At 37.3% G+C, this 18,512-nt stretch overlaps 1 protein-coding gene across 1 annotated transcript; it reads right to left on the reverse strand.

The window, feature by feature from the left end:
• Window positions 1–5,364: 5,364 nt before the first annotated feature.
• On the reverse strand, window positions 5,365–13,643 carry LOC107562063 (neuronal acetylcholine receptor subunit alpha-2-like). The gene is made up of 6 exons (XM_016246624.1): window positions 13,586–13,643; window positions 12,953–13,104; window positions 12,706–12,750; window positions 12,456–12,565; window positions 7,318–8,707; window positions 5,365–5,524 (listed from the first exon to the last, which is right to left on the reverse strand). Exons 1-6 carry the CDS (start codon window positions 13,641–13,643, stop codon window positions 5,399–5,401), a joined length of 1,881 nt encoding a protein of 626 aa, XP_016102110.1. The 3' UTR covers window positions 5,365–5,398.
• Between the last annotated feature and the right edge of the window lie 4,869 nt (window positions 13,644–18,512).

Raw genomic sequence — 18,512 nt, forward strand, 5'->3', positions numbered from 1 at the left:
CGTTAGCCGACATGTCATCTATTAGCTGGGAAACTAGGAAAGGTTGTGTGGAAAGCCCGTATATATAGAGACGGTTTGGGTAATTAGCTACATTAATGTTCAAGATCAAGATCAAGGTTAAGAACAAATTTATGTTATTACATGTTTTTTTTTATTTTATAAGTTCTCCTGTGCATATAAGTAGGAATATTCCATGCAATTTTTAATGTGAGTTTATTAGAATGAGACACAGTGACTTGAACTTATAAAGCTCAAGCTGCCTTCTCCTACTCATTAAACTGATCCGTTACTGGCTCAGATGCCTGCAGGAGCAGAACAACACTAGAGACTCCATGAACACTCAACTCCTCCAGGTCTGAGGTGGAGAGACGTGTCCTGTTGCTCACCGAGTCCCTGAGCAGATGGAATGGAAGGTAGACTTTCACCTCCTTCATTACACCTCTCCACTTTTTCCCCTTCTCTTTATCTATACTCTCTCATTATTTCTTCCAGTTCCTCTAAAGTCTGCTGTTCCTTTTCACACTATAGAATGAGTTGTTCTGGCTCTTTTCTGTCCTTTGGGATTCTGCTGTGTTTGCAAGCTGAATTTTCAGCAGCAGAAGACGACTGAATTCGAAATTATCACAGTCTTACCTGTGAATGGGAGAAAATAATGAACCACTGCCCTCTTTTTTCACACAGACCTAGTGCATTGTCCTTGTGCAGACACAGTCTCATGGGCTCTCGGTTTTTTTTTGCATGCTGAAAAATTATTACACTGCCCCTATCAAAGCATTTCTGGCTTTCAGAATAACAAATATTAGGCTGTTATGTGATATTTGATAGTCTCTATGTTAAGCTTATTATGGAGACTATCACCAACTTAATGAAAAAAACAGAAGGCACGTATTTAACATTTTCAGTTTATTTAAAACTTTGTTAAAAGTAACAAAATTAACAAGAAAGTGTAAAGAAATCCACCTTCCAAAGCATGTCTTTACAAAATTGCACGTACTAAAAATGTAGATTTTAGACCTTTTTGAAATTTTATTGTCACATTGAATGAGAGAAATGACAATAGGTCATTCAAAACAGCAAACCTCCGGGGTTTTAAAAACTAAGGAACCATTATGCGCTCGGTCTTGTATGTTGTCGGTGTCCCGAACCACTTGGTTTTTATCAGTGGTTTGGACTCTCATTCTGACGGCACCCATTCGCTGCAGAGGATCCATTGGTGAACAAGTGATGTTATGCTACATTTCTCCAAATCTGTCCTTTTGAGCAAATAAACTCATCTACATCTTGGATGGTCTGAGGCTGAGTAAATGTACCTTTTTAGGTAAACTGTTCCTTTAACTAGAAAAACCTACAGTAACCGGTTGACCAAGATAAAAGTCAGACACCAGCATCGAAAGCATGGCATATGCTGGTGAGCAGACTGGTCTTTCAGCAGGGTAAAGGGGATTTCCCTTTTGAAATTGTAGATTATCCAGTCCAACCCCGGTAACAGGTAGTGATCTCCTATAATCAGATCTGAGACGTCATTTAGAAAATGCATTAATGTATTTATAATAAGTAACGACATTACTTTGCGTTTACTGACACATACCTACTTTCAGTTTTCTCAAAATCTAAACATACTAATAGTTATTATTAATAAAATCATCAATCATTAAATTTAATACCAAGTATATGTGGCTTTTTCTGCAGATCATTTATATTTGGCCGGTGGACATTTGTTTAAAGGGGTCATAGGATGGCCATTTTCCACAAGTTGATATGATTCTTTAGGGTCTTAATGAAAAGTCTGTAACATAGTTTGGTTAAAATTTCTCAATGGTAGTGTAAAAAAACACCTTTTTTACCCTGTCAAAAACAGCTCTTTTCAGATCAAGCCGTATTTGTAGCATTTTCCTTTAAATGTTAATGAGCTCTGCTGACCCCGTCCCTCTTTTCCGAGCTGCTCTCAGAGGGACTGTTTACTTTAGCCGCATTCATTGTGAAACTTGCTAATTAGCACATTATTAGGAAAGGCGATTTGCAAAGATTCATTACAAAACATTATACTCACTTCTTCTGTAGATGAGGCTGGATCATGAATGATTCACGCGAACATAGACGCATTTATGTAGATCGGGGGCGCATTCCTTTCAGAAACAAACGTAATCCACTGTGAGTTCAGCGGCTCAGATGTTGGGAGTAAATGGCGACTGCTATGTTCATTATTACATCCAACAACAGAGCACCTCAATCGCTTAGGAGTCTTTCTTGTCTACATCTGCTCCGGCGGTGAAACAATGGCGGACTGATGACAGCTCACACTGGGTGGGTCTGAGGTAAGACACCAGTCCAGTCTGTGCTGAAACACTACTGTCAATCAAACTATCGTGGGAGGGGCCTGTCTGTGTGACATCACACAGACAGGCATCTGAGATCGGCTCGATTTTAGAAAGGGAAATATTTAATGAAATTTAAAAAAAAACACTGGGTGGGTTTTTATCATTATAGATTTTTATAATTATCATTACTGCCAACACACATTTCAGTTCAAACAACTTGTAAAAGTGCATGTAGCATCCTATGACCCCTTTAAGTATTTATGAACCACAGCAGGACAAACTGCCTATGCATATTGGTTTTGCTCTAATTCATCCAACCAACTTTCTTCTCCAAATCTTCTTTGGAACAGTATATAATATATATTATATGAAGCTATATATATGAAATTGAATCTCTGGTATGTTAAATTTAAAAAATGCATGGGTATTGTACATTTGAAACAGAACTGATGAAAAATATATTATTGAAGCAATCAAATATTTATTTACAAAGACATACACAATAGATAAAGGAATAACAACCAGTACACGTTTTAAAGTGGCAGCCTAACTCTTTCATTATGGTGTGGATGGTGAAATCCAATATCGGTGTTGCAGGTGTGTGATGCTCTTGAAGAGGGACGACAGCATTGGTTCATTCTGACAGCCTGAGCTTTCCATCTGCCCTGAGGCACTGATTTAACTCAACCTGTGACCTCTTCTCTTGTAGGTCAACTCATCCACTACCTGAGAGGAGAGAGGGGTATTAGAGCAGATTTTCCTTGACAGGTATTTCAGTATTGCTCAGGAAGGTATCAGAACATGTCTTACTAAACCTTTCATTGGGAAATGTCAGCATTTAATGGCACAATCTTAAATCCATCACAAAAAACTTGAAAGGCAGACTTGAAACACAAATCTCATGTGGTTTTCATTTGCTATAACTGGACCCATTTCTTGGCTTTTGAAGACGTTTCATCACTCGTCCATATGGCTTTTCAGTGGACATTTTAACATTCAGTTACTAAATCATCTGACATTTATTAATGCTAATTTTCACATTTTAAACAGTCATTCTTCCTGTTATTAATAGCCCCTGCAAATTAATTTGGTTAAATAATTTGACACTAATTTTTGTGAAAAGTATTTGTTAAAAGCTGTTACCGAAATATGGACATAAATAGTGTCGGTACAAATTAAGATGGACCTGCTTCTTAGAGCATCTTCATTTTTAATATATATTCAGGGTTTGTAAAGGTGAACAGCTGAAATACAAGTAGTCCTTGGGAAATGATCTTTATGAATTCATGTCACATTCAGGACAGACTTGAATAAACTATTGCACAATTTTATCTGCTGTCACCTATGTTACCTTTCACAGCTGAAATCTCCTGCAAGTCATTCTCACACACTGAAAGCTATGTGCGATTGGCCCTTCGCAGGGAGCTTGATTGATAGGCGATCTGACCAATCATAATGCCGAATCCACCATTTTGTCTGAGAACCCTGTTGAAAAAACCAGCATATGCTGGTTAGATATGTTTTGAAGCATGGCAGCTGGTTTGAGCCGGTTTAAGCTGGCCATGTGCTGGTCCTAAACTGGTTAGCTCAGGACCAGCTTAAACCAGCTGCCACACATCAAAACATACCTAACCAGCATATGCTGTTTTTTTTTCAACAGGGAAACAAACCAGACAGGAGAGTAGATTAACGTGAGTGGACTTAAAGTTGAAAAATGGTTGACGTCTTTCCACAGTTGAAATAAAATACCTTCTGATGTTCATTCATGTTTATTTCATGCTTTAAGTAAATATTAAAAGAAGATCAGTTCATGTGCTCTCTGAACTGAGGCGCTACAGCGATCTGTCACGACACATTGAAGAGCCACAAAACGGTATTTATTGTTTGAATTTCTTAAAAAACGACTACATTTGAAAGCCGCCACTAAGTAACCTGCTCTGTCTTGTCTGTCGTCACATTGTCAGTGTCCTCTTTGCTCCACAATGTATTTTTCGCAGAAAAAATTGAGCTCATAATTGTGTTATGAGAAAGTTTCAGCTTTAAAATTGCGTAATTTGTTTAAAAAGAAATTCAAGGAAAAAAATACAGTTTTGTGGCTCTTTCATATGTGTGTCGTGACAGATCGCTGTAGCGCCACATGAACTGTTCATCTCTTTTTATTAACTGCACGGAGTAAACATGAATAAATATCAGAAGGTATGTTGTTTCAACCACGGAAAGACGTCAATACACAGTTCAAGTTCTATGATTGGTCAGATCGCCTGTCAATCAAACAGGCCAATACTCAGAATAGGGGAAAAATTCCTATTCTTAGAATAGGGGGAAAATATTGATGTAAATACTTTACATCTGTTCCATTGTAAAACATCAAGGTAGATGTATTTGTTTATGTCTGTGTTTTAGATATTTATTTAGTGACAGACTGAATCAAGCCAGTTTTCTTTAAAAGAAGGTTCCAGGTTAAATAGGGCATGACCTCATATGACCTCAGAAGACTCGCAATTTAGAAAACGAGTCGTATGTGCCACTTTAATGATGCTTTTGTGCCCTTTTTAAAGTCATAGTTCACTCAAAAATGATTAATGATGAAAAAAATTGTATGAAAGTCAATGGGGACCAACTGTTTGGTTACCCACATTCTTCAAATATCTTTTGTGTTCAGCAGAAGAAAGAAACTCATACAGGTTTGGAATAAGGTGAGTAAATTATGACAAAATTTTCATTTTTGGGTGACCTGTTAAATCTCGCTTCATTATATTTGGATGGAAAAGAGCAATCCTCTTCAAAATTCCTCCATATATTCCACAGAATAAAGAAAATCATTGATTTTGACAGAGTAAATGTTCACATCAGTTTCATTTTATTTAGTTTCATTTTTCATTAACTTGCATTTAACCCAAAACAGTCCTTTAAGTGCACAGAATCCCACTACTAACTTCCTGTTACACTGAGAAGCAATGACATTAAACATCACTTAATTTCCATGACAGCTGATGTTTAATGAGGTCACTGAAGTCAAGTGTGATTGACAAGGCCATTCCCCACCTACACAGAGCCAATCAGAGACTCCACACGAGGATCTAGATCATTCCAGCCAGCCACGGTGGGAGGAAGAGTCCGACGGTCCCCAGAATGCACACCAGCACAAACATCCAGAGGAATATTCTATCAATCACCATGGCAACATATTTCCAGTCTTCCCTCACCTGGTGGGGAAAAAGGAGATTCAATCGTTTCAGATATCATGATATGTTTTCCACTCGTGTCTTTCCCTCTCAGAATTGATTTTTTTTTTTTGGATGACTACTTTCCTGTGAGACCACAGTGTTTTCTGTTTTTTGTAGCGTAGCAAGAACAGTGATAAAAAAATAATACCAGTATCAAAGGCCAGTTCAAAGTGCCTCAGAAGAACTTGAGGAGACTCTCTTGCTAAAGAGGAATCTAATGTTTCAAGGTTTTTATTGCAGGTTTTTAAATCCTGGATATTCTTTTTTACAGTCTGTTTACCGTTAGAGTTCTTTTGTGTTTGAGTTTATTTTTACTTTGATCTGTATTGCATTTTTTCCCAGGAATCCTTCATCCCAAAACAAATGTATTTACTCACCCTCATGTCATTCCAAACGAGTTTCCTGAACTGTTTTATATCTTCAGCACAACGACTGAAGAAATCATGTTTTAACTGAGCTGTAAATGTAAGTTTGTAGTTTGTATTGAATTTGATGAATTGAAAAGATTGCATACCGCAAAATAATGGCACAATTGAATAGTGAATAGGTTGATAGGCAAAATTAATAGGTTGGTTGTTTCAATGTACAGTTTACAAAGATGAGTTACCAGTTTTAGTCATTGTGACTAAAAGAATAACTGAATTGAAGTGATCATTGTTACTGAATTAAAATCTGTCTAACTTGCACGCTTTTTCAATGATAAATGTGAAAATGTTTTATATATAAGATTATCACATTTTCAGTTTGTTGTTTGTCACACAAGCTTCGGGCTACTTTTAGGATTATTTTATTGTGCTTTTTTGTCATTTTTGGATCTTCACAGGCCTTGGGCAGTTTGCTTTTGTTGAATGGAAATGATCAGTGTGAACTAGAGCTGTCAAGTGATTACAATTGTTAATATAATTAATAATATGATGTGCCGATTAAGTAGTCCCGCATCAATTTTGGCTGAAGAATTAACTCCCAAAATATCCTTAACCTCCAAAATGGCGGAAGACGTAACTCGGGGGAGAAGAATTGTTAAATTGTTATTTTAGTTTTCTTTGCGCTCAAAAAGTAGTCTTGTAGCTTCGCAAAACTGAAGTTGAGCCACTGATGTCACATGGACTGTTTTACAGATGTCCTTACTACGTTTCTGGACTTGGGAATATTACGGTTGCGTTGCTGTCTATGCAGGCTCTGAGAGCTCTCACATTTCAACAAAAATATCTTAATTTGTGTTCCGAAGATGAATGAAGGTCTTATGGGTTTGGAACGACATGAGGGTGAGTAATTAATGACAGAATTTTCATTTTGGGGTGAACCAACCCTTTAACTTCTTGCTGTATAAAATCAATATCACATGCAGTTGGGCAAATATTTGTGAAAATCAACACATGTGCTTGTGTGATATTCCTAAACTATATGATATAAGACAAAAAAATTATTTGCCCTCATTTCTTGAATTTTAAGGCCGCATAACAGCATTCTTATAGGCTATATCACGCAGTCAGTCGTCTTCTGCATCATCTTTTTCAGCAACTGCATGGATGACATACAGTTCTGGGCCAGGAGGGGGTGCATTAAATGTGTTCATTTTAACATGTTATTTTTTTCCATTAATTTAATATTTTCCATCAAATGAACACATGAAATCCACTGCCCTAATGTTAAGATTTTTCAAAACATCTCTTTTTGTGTTCCACCAAAGAAAGGAAGTGACATAGGTTTGGAATGACACGTTGGTGATTAAATGGTGACAGAATTTTCATTTGTCCTGAAGTAAAACTTACTGAAAAGTCTGAATCCTCTGCTCTCAGATGGTCAGCAATGTACTGAACTCCTTCCAAGGCTTTAAGCAGGGACTGTGTCAGATTGCTCCCCGGCTGCACTGCGTTCAGATCAGTAGCGCTGTCATTGTTAGAGCTGAAGATCTGGGTGTTGGGCAAGTTATGTCTGGTACACCTCCCGGCTTCCTCGTGATCAAGCTTCTGCAGACTCGTCCCCTCAGATGTAAGACAGTGTTGACAACTCCCTGCTCCCAGAATGCTCTCTTTGGCTTCGATGAAGATGTTCTCAGCACTCCGGCCTTGGATATCACAGTCTGTAAACTCGGCTCCTTCCTGCGGTATGGTGTGTAGAAGAGTACCAAGGATAGTATCTGGAAATAAAGTTGTGCTTGAGGCAAAGATGCTGTTCGTGAATGCGCATGTATAACCAAGGGCCAGCGTTTGAGGTGTTTGCGACGTTTCCTCTTGCAGGATGGAATACTGGCTGCTGGGAGAACTGCAGAAAATTATGGGTTTGGGGGAAGAGTCCAGCTGAATTTGATCCAACTGGGCAACCGAGGTCACGTCCAAATGGGGGAGCGGACTTTGCGGAGAAATATCCAGAATATTGTTTCGCAGAAACATGGACTGTGACGCCATTGGCTTGTGCATCATCTCGATCAGTTTCCCACAGTTCCTCTTACCTGAGGCAGGCGGACGTTTCATGAACAGGTAACGGGGCACCAGGTGTAGAAACACCTGGCGGACCCAGTGTGGCATGCTGTGCGTGCGGGACGAACGGTGGTGGACATTGAGCACAAACACAGTGATGATGATGGAGAGAGTGACGAAGATCATGGTGAAGAGGAGGTACTCGCCAATGAGCGGGATGACTAGCGAGGTCGAGGGAATAATTTCCGTGATTAGCAGGAGGAAAACGGTCAGAGAGAGGAGGACGGAGATGCACAGCGTGATTTTCTCCGCACACTCTGAGGGAAGGTAGAAGACCAGCACCGTCAGGCAGGATATAAGCAGGCAGGGGATGATTAGATTGATGGTGTAGAACAGAGGCAGACGTCTGATGATGAAGGAGTAGGTGATATCTGGGTAGATTTCCGTACAGCACTCGTACTTCTTGATGTTGTAAGTGCCGACGGCGTTTACTATGACCCACTCCCCACTTTCCCAGTAGTCCATCTGGTCTACGTCACTGGCCATGCTGACCAGGTCGATCTTGGCCTGATCGTACGTCCAAGAGCCGAATTTCATCTTGCAGTTTTGCTGGTCGAAGGGAAAGAAGGTGACATCGATGCTGCAGGAGCTTTTATAAATGGCAGGAGGTTTCCATTTGATCCTGCCATTGTAAAACACCTGGGCTTTAGTCAAGTGAGTCACCGCAAAGTCTCCGTCCGCACTGCAGATTAAACACAAAACTGTCAGACAGAACCTGCAATGAAATATCGGTGGAGCAACGTGAAAGACAGCTTTAGTGGTGTCAGTGTACATCACAGTGAGCCAAACCATCAATAAGCCGTGACGTCTTTGACAATTGTTTAACCATTCAACTTTCAGGACTTTCTTCCTAATAGAGCAAATATATTGGATCAAGAGAATTTTAGAGCGTTTGTAATTGTTATAGCTTCGATATTCACTAAAAATGCAAATGTGCAATCAGAGCTCATGCAGATGAACAGTTCGACCAAAAATTCTGTCATTGTTTGTATCAAGTTTCTCAACAATACAAGTTAATATTATCACATCATTGGACTAAAACTCACACAGCATATTACAACTCCCAAAAAAGCATGATATTTTTTTCCTCCCACTTTGTTACACTTGTGATGTTCCTGTTCAAAAATGACTGGCCTACAAAAAAAAATTGCTTAGAAATTTCTTGTTATGCCTTATCATTTTCAAATATAATATTGAATTCAATCTTTTTTAATCAAATTTTTTTCTTTCAGCTAGCACAGGATTGGTATTTCATTTTGGAACTGATTGATCATATAGGCCTGATTGATCTGAGCTTATGAACCTCAGTTTATAATTATCCATTAAAAATGATTAAATTATTTGTGTGTCTGTGTGTTGATTTACTAGCAATCTTTAAAAAGCCGAAAAGGATTTTCAGTACATCATTTAATAAATAAACAAACAAACATACATACAGCCTAAATTATACGGTTAAATTATCTTTAACTACACGCCATATGAACAACCATTCAGTAATGATAGTAATTTAATTTTCACGTGACAGTACGTCAATGAAAGTAACGCTAACTTTGTTGAAGTGCGTCAGATGTTTGTTGAGTCATTTCCGAGAACGACTATTCAGACTGATTCAATCTGCTAACTACAGTCATGGCCAAAAGTTTTGGCAGTGACATCAATTTTGTGTTTTGCAAAGTTTGCTGCTTAAGCTGTTGTGGTGTTCATTCACATTGTTTCTAGATTATTGTGTAGAGTGATCAGATGCATTTTAAATAATTGTTCAAATCTTCATTGGCCAAAAAAATTAACTTTTCACAAAAAACAAAAACAAATTTCACAGTTTTTTGATCCTGACACAAAATCCAGATAACATTAAAGGGGTCATATGATGTTGCTAAAAAGAACATTATTTTGTGTATTTGGTGTAATGAAATGTGTTTATGCGGTTTAAAGTTAAACAAACACATTATTTTCCACATACTGTACATTATTGTTTCTCCTCTATGCCACGCCTTTCTGAAACAGATTTTTTACAAAGCTCATTGGTCTGAAAAGCAAGGTGTGCTGTGATTGGCCAGCTATCCAGTGCGTTGTGATTGGCGGCTGGCGGATTCAATGAAGGAGCGTCTGGTGGGCTTGCGGCAACCACATGTGATGACCCCGGGCTGGACTCCGCTTTGTCCACGGTGAAAGCCGATCCGGCGATCCACAGCACGAAGTTGATGTATTTTCTCAGCGACCAGCACGGATCAGCTCCAGGCATGAAGAAGCGATATCGTCCTCTTTTGGAAGACCAAACAAAGTAGTTTCGCTTTCACAACGAAACACACAGCGTCTTCACGACATGGCAGCAGCAACAATAATACTACAGCGAGAATAAAAGTTACACCTTCTTTCTTTGCGTGAACATTTGGGCGGAGTTATGCAAATCTTCCCACATTGTGACGTAGACATGTGGGGGCGTGTTAGAACGAGCCGTTTTAGGTAGGTGTGGCTGACTCTTAACTTTTATAAAGAATATCTCTTTGCATTTTGACTTTAGTCTTTGCAACTTTACAGATCTTCTTTATGCACCAAGAGCTTGTAACACTCCAAAGAGAAAGGAAAAATTGAAATCGCATCATATGACACCTTTAATTGACTAATCATATCAGCAGCACATGTGAAAGTGTGAATGAGTACTAGTTAGGTAAAATCACTATCATACTAATTAGATAGTAAGAGCAGACTGATTGCTATAAATCAGTTACAGAATCATGTCACCACCGGTGCAGAGCTTGCTCAGGAATGGCAGCAGGTTGGTGTGAGAGCATCTGCACACACAGTGAGGCCAAGACTTTTGGACAATGGCCTGGTGTCAAGAAGGGCAGCAAAGAAACCACTTCTCTCCAAGAAAAACGTCAAGGACAGACTGAAATTCTGCAGGAAGTACAAGGATTGGACAGCAGAAGACTGGTGCAAAGTTATTTTCTCTGATGAAGCTCCCTTCCGATTGTTTGGGACATCTGGAAAATCGATAGTTTGGAGAAGAAAAGCTACCATGAGTCCTGTGTCGTGCCAACAGTGAAGCATCCTGAGACCATCCATGTGTGGGGTTGCTTTTCAACCAAGGCAGTGGGCTCTCTCATAATTCTGCCCAAAAACACTGCCAGGAATAAAGAATGGTAACAAAATGTTCTGCAAGAGTGACTTCTTCCAATGATCCATGAGCAATTTGGTGATAATCTGTGCATTTTCCAGCATGATGGAGCACCATGTCACAAAGCAAGAGTGATAAAGAAGTGGCTCGAAGATCATTACATTGAAACTTTGGATCTGTGGCCAGGCAACTCCCCGGATCTCTATCCCAAAGAGAACCTGTGGTCAGTCCTCAAAAGGTGAGTGGACAAGCAGAAGCCCACAAATTGTGATCAACTCCGAGAACTAATAAGGCAAGAATGAATCGCTATCAGTCAGGATTTGGCCCAGAAGCTAATATCCAGCATGCCAGAGCGAATTGCAGAGGTTATGAAGAACAAGAGTCAGCACTGTAAATATTGACTTGTTATATTTTTTGCCATTAAAAGCCTTTAAAACTTATGATATACCTATCATTGTTTTTCAGTATACCATAGAAATATGTGGGAAAATAATCTACAAATACTGAAGCAGCAAACTTTGCAAAACACAAAATTGATGTCACTGCCAAAACGTTTGGCCATGACTGTACTGATTTCGCAAGTCTTTTTGAAAGATTCTGTAAGAGAACCGATTCAGAGTCATTTGTTGGAATCGGACTGCGTGAATGAAAGGCTTATTTTCTTGTCATTTTCTTGTCACGCAGTTGTGATCAAAATAGATTAAGCTGCTGAAAGTAGGCTAATAATTCTGGTAGTTTTATGAAAAAAAAATCCTTACTTTACATTACCTTATGCTAATTTTGTAGATTTGACAAAGAACGTTAAAAGTACATTTCTAAAACAGGCAACCAATTATACCGCATTTCTGATCAGTAATTGTAATGTATGAATAAAATGGATTTTCTTTTAAACCTAATATTTAATTTACTGCAAAACACACACACACAATGCACCTTTATCTGAACTGTCTGTAATTTCATTCACTTCAACCGGGTATCTTATAAGGGCAGCACAGATCAATACTCCTATCAACCCTCACAGTCTAATTCCCACGTCTTCTAGTTATCACTACATGAACAGAAGACATACAGAATTAACATTAAAGGGGGATTAAAGAGTACAAATATTATGCTCCTGTTTCCTCTGTAGAAGCACAACATCACCCTGAGGAAAAGAGTTAACCGTTAACAAGTACCCAAAGTGCAGTTTGCCAAACAGAACAGCGTGAACACCTTACAATGCTGGAACTGCAGGAGGTTAACAGTGTTTGAAGATGTCGATTTTTAAGAAATGGATTTGGCTGAATTCCGGATTGCTAAAAGCCTTACGCACTTGTTATAGAGCACGATATCTGGTCTCCAGATGATCTCGGAGGGGATCCTGATGGAGGTGACATTCTCATACTCCTCTGGGTTCCAGCGCAGCTTGTAATCGTTCCACTCCTGCAGGGAAACATGTGCGCTCATCACCGTTCACAACCAGCAGGTATGAGAGGGTGGAGAGTGAAGCAACAAGAGCCCAGTTCCAATTAAAAATCTCATTAATGCCCAATTATGGGCTGTTTTTTTTTATGAAAGCCTACCTGCTTCACCCAAACGTTTGTGGTCATCATCTGATTCTTCTCATCCTGGTTTATAATGAAACAAAATATGACATCCATGCAGAAGAGGGTAATAAGAGAGGTGGGTAACTCTACAGTGAGCCTACTTTTTTATTTTTAAAGAATAATTTTTAAAGAAAAATACAGCTTCGTTCTCCGTCCATAAAAGTTTTTACTTTTTTTTTTTTAAATTAGGATGTTGCTGTGCTGGAGTGCATCTGAGACTCACCACATCAATGAGCTGAGCAATGGACAGGCCAAAGTGGACCAGAACCACATCTGAGATGTTCGCTACTGGACGAGAGAGCTTGTTGTAGTTGCTAAACAAAGACTGGAGGAGTCTTTCTTCCGCATGGGCATGAGCTGGAGTGCTGGAAAACACTGGTGAGAGGATAAAAAAAGCTAAGTTTCTACAGCGCTGGTTAAATCTTCTCTACACCATGAAAATAGGATAAAAGCTGTTTCCAAAGTAATCATTTTGTAACATGCAGAACATGCTGTTTATTATTATTTAAAATAATAGTTATTTTAATTTTAGTATTATAATCAAAATTATAATTAATATTAATTATGTTATTATATATATAGTATTAATTTTATAGTATATTATTATTATAATAGTATATATAGTATTGACCCCGATAAAGGGAATAAGCCGAAAGAGAGAGAGAGATAGTATTATTATTATTATAAACATTATTTTTATAGTTAGTTTTTTTTTTGTGTCTTTTTGTTGTGGCAAAACAGCCCCTGAGCTGCTCTCCCCCCCTCATTCACACTGCATCAATACATAAACCGGAAATCGGGTATTGTATAACTGCAGCGAGTTTCTTGTAAAGTTAAACTGAAGGTCAGACTTTACCATATGCCAGCTGCAGACAGACAGAAAGAAGAAAGAAGACGCTCCACGCTGCTCTCATCTTGTCCACCTGATGTCAGATGACAGCCCACTGTGCAAGAATTTCGCCACTGGAACGAAAAAACTATTTCCAGTTGCGCCAATAAAAGTCAATGAAAAGACCCGTAGATCATAGCCTTAAACTGAAAAAAAGACCCCAAAAGTGAGAGTTGAAAACAGCCACAAAAAGTCATTCAGTGTCCAAACCGCTTGTAAAAGTGAGGGGTTCCTCAGAATGCCTCTCTAGCTGTCATTAGACTCTTTTCCCTCCCTTTTTCTCTCCTACCCTCTCTCTCTCTCTCTCTCTCTCTGTGTGTTTTGCTGTTTCATTCTCAGTATCTCTCCTCTCTGGCCCCTCCACCTTCCAATCTCTGCCTATTAAGCTGAGTAGATGTTATGCGCTGGAGGCTGCGCCTTATACATGAGAATGTGTCACACAGAGAGGGCAGGAAGATATTGATTGAGGACAAAATCCTTAAAATGCTGTGGCTAAATGCCTTATTTAAAAGTTCTTAATATGTTTATATGAGCATGAATGGCTTTTAATTGCATTTTTCTATTAATTTTTTTTATGTTAGGCTTTAAAGAAATTTAAGATAGCAAAAATCCAGGATCAAAAGAGCAAGCAGATGTGTGTGTGTGTGTGTGAGAGAGAGAGAGAGAGGATGGAAAGTCAAAGGAAAGGAGACGTAAACAGACTGAAATATGTCTGGAAGTGATCTAGCGGTGCAGATGAGCAGTGGCAGCCAAACTCAGGATGCATTCTGCCTATTAATTACAAGAAGAGACGTTAGCGTTTGTCCCTGATAAGATGAACCTGTGCTGTTAGACTGTGTGCTTAACATTTATTTATCCGTTAGTAATATAAATAGTTCATTCAAAAATAAAATATATATAAAAAAATGACATTTCTTATATTCATATATGTATATTTTGTCCGAAAAATGTTATTATTAATGTATTAAAATTATTATTATGATTAGAATTCTGATATAATTATATAATATTAATATATATATATATTATTTTAAAATTATTATAAAAAGTATAACAATTATGAAATTATTATACAAAGTCTTGCATTTATAATATATGAAAATATATAATATTAATATATAATATTAGTATTTCCCCCACCCAAAAAAATATTATTATTATTATTATCAAATATTATTACAATATTAAATTATTATACAAATTATTACAATTACATGAAAATATATCATATTAATATATCTAATTAAATGATCACATAATTTTTATGTTACGGAAAACCATAATGCATGTCTTCTAAAGAACTAACCACCAAAAGCTGCTATTAGGTGAAGATTAGCATTTTAAAAGAGAGTAAATAAAATATTTATCCATGCTGTTTCCAATCCAGCACACACCTGCAATCCACCAAGAGTCTATCCAAGAAAATGATTAACCATCTGTCTGGAGAGGCAATAAATCAGCTATGGATGATCCGCAATTTCCTTGTGAATAATACAGATATGAACTGGACATGCAGGGAAAGCTTGCAATACATTTTCACCATACATAAAACAGCCTGGAGTTGTGAAATGCTACATATGAAATGTTTTCCCCTCACAGCTGACAGCTGACTTATCGCTTTAAGACCGTGTAACCTATTTGTTTACCTACAAACACTAATTGCTGGACACAAACCAGCTGCGAAGAGCTATTTTCTGGCTGTGAATGCGTCCCCGGTCATCGACATTCATAATTTGTTTCATCAGATGCCATTTGCAAATGCCCACGGAGAATGTTGTCCTCCACGCGAATGAATTCAACCTTGAATCGCAATATCCAGACTTTCATTAAAGTGCTGCAAGAAAAGACCTGACTGAGATATCCTTTTCTCTCTTTCTCTCGTTCACACACACACACACACGCGCGTGAGCGCGCACTTAAACCCAGACATTTAGGATCGATATCATCCTATTGAATCTGAAATTTCCACACCCTGAATGCTTATCTAATGTAACTGCTTGTAATATCATGTCAGCTTTGATCAATAGGCGGATATGACTTGAACCATGATTACATAAGAGAGAGCAATTCAATGGTGCTTTAATAGACAGAAATATGAGTTTAATAAACTGAATTACATCATATAAAGCGAAATTCATGCCCAAGCATACAGCAACACTCATAAAGCAAGTGGAGTCCCTGAATGTCATGTTCACCTTGAACTTACTGAACTACAACTAATTGTTAATCAATACCGTGGTAGATCTATTATCCAGTCACAACACCTGTTCACATGTCAGCCCTCCGTAACTCATCACAGTTATTTCTGCATCATGGAATCCGAATTACATTTAAGCAGCACATCTGAGGCCATGTATGACCTCTGACCTCAGCAGCGCTCCATACTCTCTGACTGTATGCACGAACATGTGGGTCAATGACACGACGCTCGGCTTTTGTCCTGTCTGTCAAAGGGATCTTTCAAATTCTGTCATCATTTACTCATCCATATGTTGTTCCAAACCTGTATGATTTTCTGTAATCAGTGGAAAATAAAAGAAGAAATGTCATTTTAAATGAAAGTTCATTGACTGTTGTTTCATTATATAAAGTTCTTTCATTATATAAAGAAATGAATACAGGTTTGGAATGACATGATTTTGACATGACATGCATTTATTTGATCAAAAATACAGAAAAAAATGTAATTTTGTGAAATATTATTGCAATTTATAATAACAGTTTTCTATTTTAATATACTTTAAAATATAATTTATTCATATGAAGCAAAGCTGAATTTTCAGCATCATTACTCCAGTCTTCAGAAATGATCCTTGAGAATGATCCTTCAGAAATCATTCTAATATACTGGTTTATAATCAGTGTTGGAAACAGTTGTGCTGCTTAATATTTTTTTGGGACCAGTGATGCTTTTTTCAGGATTCTTTTATATATAAAAAGTTAAAAAGGACAGTGTTTATTCAAAATAGAAATTTTGTGTTACAATATACTCTACTATTCAAAAGCTTGCATTCAGTAAATGTTTTCTTTTTAAGAAATTAATACTTTTATTCAGCAAGGATGTGTTAAATGGATAAAAAGTGATAGTAAAGACTTGTATTGTTAGAAAAGATTTCTATTTGGAATAAATGCTGTTCTTTTTTAAAAACGTTTTATTCATCAAAGAATCATAAAAATATCCCAGTTTCCAAAAAATATTAAGCAGTTTCAATACTGATAATAAATCAGCATATTAGAATGATTTCTGAAGGATCATGTGACACTGAAGACTGGAGTAATGACTGATGAAAATTGCTGATGGCTGATAAAAAGTGCTGTGTCACAGAAATAAATAATATTTTAAAGTATATTAAAATAGGAAACCAATATTTGAAATATTTCACAATATTACTGTTTTTTCTGTATCTTGATCAAATAAATACAGCCTTGATGAGCATAAGATACTCTATTAAAAAACATAAAACATATACTGATCCCAAACTTTTGAACGGCAGTGTATATGCAAACTCAAAATCATGTGGTGCAACCAACATGCTGAATTGTGCAAAACAACCACAAAAGAAAACAAAGCTGAAATATTAAAAATAGGATCCCGGACTACCCAAAAATGTAATAATATTTCTGAATGTTAATTAACTATGAATTAATAAACTTATGTTTTACATCACAAGACATAAGGATGTCACTATTTGATGTTTACACCACACAGAATGTTTAAGTCATTACATTTAAATTTTCTTTAAAATGGTGCAGTAAAGGTTTTCCAGAACTATATGAAAAGAATACATTTCTAAGACTTTGGCGCATTTTAAACTCAATTTTTCTTTTTAAACTCGATTTTTCTTTATCTTGGATTCTTTTTGTTTGTCATTTGTCATTGACCACACTGCACATATTCTAAATGTAGTGGTTTAAAGGAATAATGCACTCAACTAAGATTTAAAATACTTGAGTGTGAAAGGCTATTTCTACTACATAAATCCAATCCTAGTCCAAATTGATTTCATGTTAAAACAGTCACTCAGTTCTCGCTGAGATGCAAATTAGTTTTTACACGCTTGCAACACCATCTTTCCCCTTTACTTTTCATCTTTTCTCTTGCCTTGTGGGGATTAACACCAAACAAATTGATTTTTAAACAAGGCTCTCCCTATGGTTCAACCTCACACACAAAGACAGTGAAGCAGATATCAGTAAATCTATATGATAACAGAGCTGCCAATCAAACGCTGCTACAAGGACTCATGTTTGAAATAATGCAAGAGCTTCTTTATAGAAATTGTCTGCCCTCTGTGATACAATCTGAAACACTCAGTATATTAATGAATAATTGTATTTGGTTGCCTTTCATTTTATTATGTATTTCATACAATACATGTGAAGCTTTAATTAATTTAATTAGAGTTTCATTATTCAGGATTTATCTTTTGATTTGATGTTAATTTGTATAACTGCTGGGTCTTTTAGGTTCAGTAGATACTCTTGGATTTCATTTACACACTGATAAGTGCATGATGCATTTAAGTCCATTTCAGCAGATTGTATTATATGCATCAGCATCACAAATGCCTTTTATCTTTCTCCTGCATGTGATGAAAGTATGGCCACCTGCTGCAATACTGATGAGGTTGTTAGTTAAGGTTCCAGTGGGACTTTTATGAAAATACATCCGTGATAATTGCAGGAATACACGATTTAAGACCTTTGGCTCGAATCTTTCAGCTGCAGACCCAAATATCAAATGAGGAGTGTCTTTCTGAAGCTTTTGGCTATGCAGTGTGGGCTTTGGATGCTTTCCAGACCTTGACAAACAGCATTAACGGCATGGTCTTTTCTGACTGTGTAGACAAACCAAATTAGGAGCTTTAGGATTCTAATTCAGATGGTCACTTTT

This window comes from Sinocyclocheilus grahami, unplaced genomic scaffold, assembly GCF_001515645.1.
Source record: "Sinocyclocheilus grahami isolate Dianchi unplaced genomic scaffold, SAMN03320097.WGS_v1.1 scaffold804.1, whole genome shotgun sequence".
NCBI classification, from domain to species: Eukaryota; Metazoa; Chordata; class Actinopteri; order Cypriniformes; family Cyprinidae; genus Sinocyclocheilus; species Sinocyclocheilus grahami.